Consider the following 9312-nt stretch of genomic DNA (forward strand, 5'->3'; position numbering starts at 1 on the left):
CATTGCACAGGCCCATCACTAAACAGACATGAAAGACGCCACGGAAATAAAGTTCTGTAAACGTCAAACACCATAATTGTAGGAAATATGGGAAACTCACTGCTGCCAGAGCACTTTGTCTGTTTTCTGGGATTTTTTGTAAACACTGGCTGTTTATGTTAATGTGATGATGAACAGTGCCAAAGAATAGTTGTCCACAAACACTCGTAAGTTCATCATTTATCTACCTCAGCTTTCCCTTTTTTTATGATGCATCATTTCATCATCCAATCAGACGCATGCATACTTTACACAAAAACGCTAACTCAACACACAAAAATGTTGCGCAAGCAAAACATACGCATTCCACTACAGTAACAGCCAACATTCACCATTTTTCAATGCAGTTTAGGTCTTGTAAGAAAAGTACTTGCATGACCAACAGTTCTCATCATTCCCATGCAAGTGAACGCGAAACTTTAGTCAAAACGACAAGCTTCCAGGGGTGTAAGAAAGATGCTTGCACAGGCATCTGTTGTCATGAAGTCATACTTAAGGTTTTCTTCACAAGGCAGCTGAAATAGTAGATGAACCAAACATGAGTGTGTAATTCTCAAAGAGCGCCAGCAGCGAGTGATGTTTGTAGGGGTGTTTCTGGCCATTTTTGTTCACGGTTGTGCTGCATCCACACACCAAAATAAGTTTTGAGAATTTTGCAATAGAAAATTTACTAAATATTTTCATGGAACATTACCTTTACTTAATATCCTCATGATTTTTTGACATAAAAGAAAGATTGATAATTTTGACACATACAATGTTTTGTTGGCTACTATGAGATAACTCTGTTTTTAAAAATACTCAAAAATCATGTTTTTTATGGTATTAGTTGGCTGTATTTATTTTTGTATGTTTAGTTATCATGACTTAAATAAAAAAAAACCAAGTGCAGTTTTTATGATTTATGAAAATGTTCTCATTTTGAACCCAAACTCGTCAAATATACGTGTGCTACTTATGAAGGGTTTTGTGGTCCAGGGTCACAAATAGACAAAGATTTGAAAATTCAGTGAAGTTGTTCCACACAAACAGCCATCAATCTCTCTCTCTCTCTCTCTCTCTCTCTCTCTCTCTCTCTCTCTTTCAGTGAAATACAGCGCTCTAAATGCATTAGCCAAGCATCTCTTCTTGCACTAAATGCTCAGTCTGCGTTTGTTGGCGGCTTACCTCACACTTTTATCCGAGTGTGTAGGATATGTGTGAGTGCTGAACACAGCGGTATGATGTCCTGCAGTGCTGTACTTTCGGAGCAGAACCCAGTTTCACCTCTACGCATTACCTGAAAGAACACAGCTTGTCTGCATTACGCTGCAGGATGAAGCATTTCCAAATCTGCCATCTGCAACCTTGCAGTGTTGTTGTTCTTGTGAGTAGTTCATGCCATTGCCGTTATGCTATGGGTTTAGCGGGTAGTTATCAGGGCATTGGGGTTGATATGATATATAAAGTTGCTTCAGGTGGGTCAGGTAGTTGGTACAATAGGTGATTGCCTTCTGGCTCAAGTCAAAAGAAGATTTTTATCTTAATTTGTTATGGAAATAGCAAGATTGATCACGTAATAGACTGAGTTTATTACGTCATTTAAAATAAAGTATGGGCAATAAAAGCGCTGCAAACCCCACCACTGACTGACTGAACAAGAGTGTGCTGTCTGTTCTCTTAGCTTTTGTCTCTCTCTCTAGTTTTCAGTATATTAAATATGTATGAGAACTCTCTGCTTCCCTGCATGTGTCCTCATGGAGCCTGTGGCCCTGCGTAGGTGAGTTTAGTTCACACTACCCCCCACTCATGGAAAACAATAAAGAAAGAATCATGTTCTTTCCACTGGAACTCTTTCATTAGACGCTTTCATTTCCGCTTTCTTAAAGCGCCGAGCGTCCCTGGCACACACAGAAACCCCTAACAAAACTCTCAATGTGAGTCCTTCTGAGATTTGCGAAGAGATTTGTGTGTCTACATTTGAAAAGATACCAAAGTTTACTTTTAAAACTGGAGACATACTGTATGAGCTCGGTTGTCAATTGTAAGTCAAAACTTAAGGGAAATATAACTACAAACTTTTAAATTAAGTACCAATCTTTGCACGACAGACAGACTTGTCCAAAGACGCAAGATATCTGCATCTTTATCTTAGGAGAAATATTGCAGGAGGCCTAAACAGATGTTCCTATTGTCTCTCAATTTAATCTCATCGCTATCAAGGAGAAAAAAGTAAAATACTAAAGTCCTTTTGAAATAAAAATTACAAATGGCAATTCTTTTGTTTACTGAAATTTTTGTATCAACGTGGGTCGATCTCTTTTTCAAATTGTGTGCCCTCCTAACCTTTAGTTAAAGGGGTCATATGACACGGCTAAAATTAACATTAATCATTTGTTTTAGATGTATTGCAATGTGTATACACGATTTAAGGTTAAAAACGCTGTTTTCCACATAACGTGCATGTTTGTATCTCCTCTTTGCCCTGCCTCTCTGAAATGCATTTTTTTTTACAAAACTAATCGCTCTGAAAAGCGAGGCGTGCTATGATTGGCCAGTTACCCAGGGGGTAGTGATTGGTTGAATACTGCAAGCGTGTGACGGAAATGTAACGCCTCTTACCATATTTGGAACATCAGGTTCAGAAACAATTGTACTGACACGTGTGCCCACCTTAATTGTGTATACATTTGGGCGGTCTTAGTCAAATCATTCCACAAACTGACGTAGATTTGTGGGGGTGTGGTTACATGACAGGTCTGGGTGAGCATTCGCTTTTAGATAGAATGTATTTTATTCTCCGATACTTTCATTTTAGCAATTTTACGAGTCTAATGGGTAACTTATTACACACCAAAGACACAGGAAAACACATATTCGCCCCATATGACCCCTTAAAAATCTGAAAATACACTTCCTTCCTGTAATGACTGTCCATCTTAAATGCCGTATGTTAGACGGCTTGGACGGAGCATCCGTTAACGTTAACTCTCCTTTAACTGTCAGTCTGCTGCCAGTTCCATTACAAAATGCTGTTTTTATCCAATATTTATCAGTTCAAATTGCAGAGAAACCCACTATTATTTCACTCGTTAAACAATCGCAACTTCCAGTTCACAGGAAAGGGGGTCCGCCCAAGCCGTCTAACATACATCATTTAAGATGGATATTCATTACAGGGCGAAAGCATATTTTCAGATTGGTTGATTACAATGACGCTGAAATATTTCATGAAAAAATAGTAATCGTAATTTTTTTTATTTCACTGGGACTTTAAAGAGATGCCATCTGTGTATTTTCTTTCCCACAAGAAAGAACCATTCAATGATCTATAGTACATGAAGGAGTATTTTGTAAAATAATTAATATAAGTATGAAATTGCGCAAATGGGACAGTTATAATGCAGTTTATTTTAGTCACATTCTACGCGTTTGTGTGTTTAGAATAAATAGAATTAGCAAGCGAGCGGAGCGGAGCGGCATCTTTATCAGCGGAGCACAGATGCAGGCACAGGGGTCTCCAGGGAATACTTCAGTCAATGTGTCTAAAAGCTTCATTCGAAGCAGAGGGTCATCTAATGAGATCTGACTCCATTAGCCTGCAGTGCTAAGTGTCTGTCCACGCTAACTTTGCGAACGGAAATGGGGGATCCCTCTCTCCAAACCCTTTCTCTCTTTCTCTCTCTTGTGCTATCCCTCAACGTCATATCATGACTCTATAATCCACTCAAAGCTCCTCTCGCTTGCTTTATAACACCAGTGCCTCTAACCGGCCAATTAACCATCTGCCACACTCCGGTGTGTGCGCGTGTGTGTGCTTAACTCGAGTTTAGGGACAAAATCTGGCTTTTGGGAAAATCCTTATTAGGAATCAAATTATGCTTTTCGTCATATAGATAAGGCGCTATAAAAATCAGTCTATGATAAGGCCCCATTTACACACATATGTGTGTGTGATGTGTCGAGGTAAACAAAGAAAGCAAAGTGAAAACTGGACAAAACCAAAGCACAAGAAATGACAGCGATGTGACGGTCGGACAATGTGTGTATTGTGATGATACTGGGGCATCAAGCTCTATTGTTCCACTTCCTACTGGAACCAATAAGTAGACCACAGACAGCATGGTGGTGGTGGGGTCTTGGGGGGGATACAGGGTACACATGCACAGGCACACAAATTGGCAGGACGCCAAGGCTCTTTCCAGCACCGGCTGTGAGCAATCAGTTGTATTCAGAATCTGGTTTTGTATCGGTTGTTTCCAGTCCTGTCTGATTAACACATGATTACATGAATAACCATTTATATTCATATATATGTATATTTATATATACAGTATATGTATGGATAAAAACAAAATACTAACATAAATATATATATATATATATTATACTGTATATATATATTAGAATAATATCATATTAGTTTTATAATATAAAATAAAAATATTACATATTATATTATTACTATATTATTTTGTACAAATTAAGAGACCATTCCAAATTGTATTTTAATCAGCATTTCTACATGCATTGTGACTATTACATCTAACTCATGGCTGTTTAAAGAATCCACAACAAAGACATGTCAACAAACTATTGGTGGACCCTCTTAAAGGGCTAGTTCACCCAAAAAAAAAAACATTTTACTCACCCACAGGTTGTTTCAAACCTGAATACATTTCTTTTTAAGTTAGAAACAAATAAACATATTTGTAAGAATGTCGGCAATTTTCAGTTCCGGGACATCATTCACTACCATAGTAGGTAAAAATGCCATTTTTTTGTTCTTTTGAACACAAAAGGAGATATTTAGAAGAATTTAGGAAAACAAACAGTTCTTGGGCACCTTTGCCTACAATTACATTTTTACAGGTACTCGATGTCCCAGAACTGAAAATTGCAAACATTTCTCCAAATATCTTCATCAGAACAAAGTAATTTCTACAGGTGTGAAATTACATGAGGGTGAGTAAACGATGACATATTTTCATTTTTGGGTGAACTATCGCTGTAATGTTTATGGAAGTTATGGGCCTGGGTGAAATTATATGACAATTACAGTATTTCAATATGGTATTATACAGTAGAAATACCCTGGCATATGTTTTAGACATGAGGACATGATGAAGCCGTGTATGATGGAGAATCTACATAGTGTGTCGTGACAGAGAGAGAAAGATGAGCCAGAATGTTGAGTGGTATCACTCACACAAGAGTGGAAATCGGTCCACATGGCAGCGTTATCAACCGGCTGACCACACTGCATGATGCCTTTAACTGTAAATGATCTCACCAGCTTCTCCTCATAGAAGAACTATTGGGCGTTTGTTCACATTACGCACGAATCATGAAATTTGTTTTAGGACAGTAGCAGTGTTATTGTTCCATGAGAGTTCAATTTTGTTGTGCACTTTATTTACTAACAATGTGCTTAACTAAGAAAGTACTTGGTAATTTAACTACATGAGATAAGGTTAGATTGAGGGATGGGTTCTAGTTATTACCCAGTTATAACATTTAGTTAAGTAATTGTAAATGAAAGTCATACCTTGTTAAGTCAAAGGTTCTCAAGGTAACGTCTACGACCTCTTTACACCAAGAGCAACCAAGTCAAAATGTCAAACCCAATATATGTGGATGGGAGCACTGGGCCAGTTTTTCTGGTGTAAATGATCATATGTTTTGGTCTAACGCGAGAGGCACTCTGGGAGCAAGGACACAGCAAACCAGACTGTGTTAGGAGGTTAGGAGGTTAATCTAACCGTGAGTCCTCCTGAATACTAAAGCAGCGGGTGAACCATGTGGATGAGGGTATAAAATCCTCTTCAGTTTGCTGAGTGTGGTGCTTGTGAATGGATTTCTGTTCAGTCAGCCACGTAACGTCCTTTCTTTAGCCGGGCAAACACCCACTACAACTAGATGTGGCGTAGAAGACCAAGGATTTATGGTGCTATTCACTGTGTGTGTGTGTGTGTGTGTGTGCGCTCCATCTCTCCTCTTTCTCCATTATTTCCTCTCTTTGTCGGCCCCAGGGGCACGGGCTGCCAGGATGTATCTATATATCCATTGATGACGACCGAAGGGGTTTTGCAAGCAGATGTCTTCCCTTCGACTGGGTAAAACCACAGTTAAACCTCCCCGTTCATGCTGATACCTCAACCAGGCTTCCAGAACATCTGCGAATCATCTCGGTCTTGGAGATGCTAAAAGCGATGAGATGAACTCAACAATGTCTCTTGATCATGTGCCTAAAATAGGCTTCTAAGGGGTTTCAAAACTGTTCCGGGTGAGAAGAAGACGCTACTATTAAAATCCCGGTTTGTAATAAAACCTGGAAACTCGCATGACTCAAAAGACCACCTGAAAAATCATATGCTGAAGGCTGGACGCTTGCAGCTTAACGTTTCGCAGGACTCCAAATTCTAGGCTTGTTTACAAAAGGCTGTTGAACTTCTCAAAGTCTTTCTGTCGGTTGCTCTTGGCTTTCTTTAGGAGGTTTTTTTAGACTGTCCTTGCGGATATGACCTTCATGTGAGAATCATCCCTATTCATGCCAACAGTCGACGCAGAAATATTACACACACTTAGGATAGAGACTTCCACCACAACCTCACCTTGAACCAAGAAAAAAGGCAACATTGTGTAGCTGAGCTTAGAAGCAAAGGAGGTTTTGTGTGTGCATGTGTTTGTGTGTGTATGTGTGTGTATGAGAGCAGTGTACCAGCGTCATGATCTATAGCCCGCTGCGTAAAGCTGCCGGGTTTATGCATCATTTCTCCGCGGGGGTCTTACGGACAGAACCATTGCTCCTTCTGAACCGCTTGCACAAATATTAGAATTTCTTTCAAACACTTTCTTTCTTTGAGACTCCAAATACAAGCACTAGCTTTTACCCCGTGCTCACTTTTAGACGTCATTGGCTATCGTGACCTCATGTCTCAAGTATGACAATATCATAAAACTTAGTATACGCAGTTTTAATATTAATATTGCGATAAAGACATATATAGAAACAGGTGCATACGAGGAATGTGCATGTGTACAAATATATCTCCAAAGACTAATAAATAAAATATTATATTATTCATGATAACATTGCAGGGTATATTGCGAACTGCTTAACCTTCCAAAGGTGGACCTAAAGGCATAAAACCTCACAAACAAAACAGTTCTTGCCTGAGCTTTCAAATATAAGGACTTAAAAATAACCTTTAGTGGCATGAACAAAACATAAATATTTTTTATATTAAATAAACTTTATTATTTGTTTAACTTAGAGAGAAAAATGTCTTCCAAACGGGCAAAACCAGCAAACATAGACCACACATATACAAACATCTGCAATTTAGCAAAGCTACATTCATTTGTAAACATATCAACTGTGTAATGTTTACAATAAGCTTTTTCTAATTTTCCAATAACTCCCATACGTATTATCACATTGAGAATTCACCGCACCATAAAAACACACTTTGGTCTTTTATATATGACTACGCCCAGCCATTTTTGTACTATGGGAACCACAAGAGCTCCAAGTGTTTGGAAGATGAGAGATACAGCAAGTGAAATTGTAAGGGAGCTGCAAAACGACGACGAGGGGTTGGGTTTTCAGACATGGACTTAAGCTCAGTGTAACTGTCAATCAAAGCAGGATAATGGTACTAATGCTCAGCATCCCCATCGCACAAACATGTGCTTCCTGCATCCTTAAACCACTTACCACCCAGATTGATCTCATTAGTTTCAACTCATTTAAATGCATTAAGACATGATTATCAACAGCAACTTAAACCAGCATCTTCTGCCTTCATTTCTCTATAGAAAGTGCATCCTCTCTCAATACGGTTCGTGTATTTGACTGTGCTTGCAACAAAATAAGAAAAACCGATGCCACAATTGTGCCAAATGCCAGGTTAAAAGGAACAACTACTACCGACGTCCTAACAATTTAAGAGGAATAAATTGACACTGCAGAAAATGTAAGATTGTTGAAATGGAAAATGCAACAAAAGAACAAAATCGGCAGGTAACTCACACAAGAGTTTTTGTAAAGTATAAAGGTTAAATGTGTGAATAATCTGGTATCCATCGCTCCTCTCATCTTACCTGTTTTGAAGAAGGCATCCGTATCTGAGTCACTGGGTCCTTCCTCAGCCGCTTCAGCAGAATTCATCTTTCCTCTTAAATCACACAGCGTAAAAATGACGGGAATATATATCCAGATTCAGGGCTCCATCGTCTCTACATTCCTGTGTTTTCAAGGTACAGTCCTGTATTACAGCAAGAAAATCGCAGCTCCGTATTCGCTTCTATTGTCTCCAGATGCGCCTCTCCTCCGATCTCTCTCTTCTCGCTTCTTGTGTCGGTTCTTTCGAAACGGCTCCCAAATCTGACTGAACCATTCGCTTGCGAATTACTCCGAACAGGTGAGTCGACTCACCAAACCAGGTCTCATATCTTGTATCTTATAATTCCGAGATAAACATTCATGTTTTACTAAGCATAACGAATGGGCTGTTACCGTTTGAAATATGCAAAATCATGTCACAGAAACATTAAAGACGTGAAGAAAGCGATGATTCATTTCAACCGATTCGTGACGTGAACTGTTCTGAAGAGTCGACTCGCGAAAATGAGTCAAACAGCTCAACACAAAGCGACGGGCAACTTGTGTCTGTAGCGTTACTAGAGGGGATGGAGCGCGAGCCTGACAGGGAATACTGATGATGTCATGAATTCTGCATAATGTTAATGGGTTGCTTTCCTTTTCTCCTCTTTTATAAACATTTTCTTTTATAACAAAATGAGTTATTCCAGAAACACAAGCAGACGGAGAGATGCGGGTCTAAGTGTGTTTGAGGCGGCGGGTTGTGTTTTCTCTAACAAAAGAGCAGAAGGGAGGTGTGTGGGTGTGTGCTCTCTGCTGGATGTCACGCCCCCTTTTGTCACCCAGCAGGCTTTGGGCTATTGGGGATATTCTAATGCTTGGACAGATTTTTAATTTGCTTCAAAATAAATAGAAAACGTTCGTGCCTGTTGTTCAAACCATGCTGTCTGCGCGCGCTCGCGTGGATGCCCGTGTACGCACGCTTGCATTTGTTTTTTTACGGCGCAAAAAGACAATAAAAAGAACCAAAATTGTGTAGATGTGTAACATTTAATCAGCGTTGAGAACTTCTGCTTAAAACAAAGTTTTCTCTTTACGTTTTGCAAAATGAAAGGATACTGGCTATGTCAACACATGTGTTCGCGTGCTTGAAAATATAAATATTTGTATTTACTGCCCCCTGGTGA

The 9312-nt window shown here is 39.3% G+C and overlaps 1 protein-coding gene across 4 annotated transcripts in view; it reads right to left on the reverse strand.

Annotated features, from left to right (window-relative positions):
- The window catches only part of kalrna (kalirin RhoGEF kinase a), a 127616-nt gene extending 119243 nt beyond the window's left edge, over positions 1-8373 (reverse strand). For all 4 annotated transcript variants that reach the window (XM_056755745.1, XM_056755742.1, XM_056755743.1 and 1 more), the window contains exon 1: positions 8125-8373. In XM_056755745.1, coding sequence (XP_056611723.1) covers positions 8125-8191 — 67 coding nt within the window. In that variant the 5' untranslated portion in view covers positions 8192-8373. The remainder of the gene's footprint in view (positions 1-8124) is intronic.
- Between the last annotated feature and the right edge of the window lie 939 nt (positions 8374-9312).

Source organism: Triplophysa dalaica, chromosome 8 (assembly GCF_015846415.1).
Source record: "Triplophysa dalaica isolate WHDGS20190420 chromosome 8, ASM1584641v1, whole genome shotgun sequence".
NCBI classification, from domain to species: Eukaryota; Metazoa; Chordata; class Actinopteri; order Cypriniformes; family Nemacheilidae; genus Triplophysa; species Triplophysa dalaica.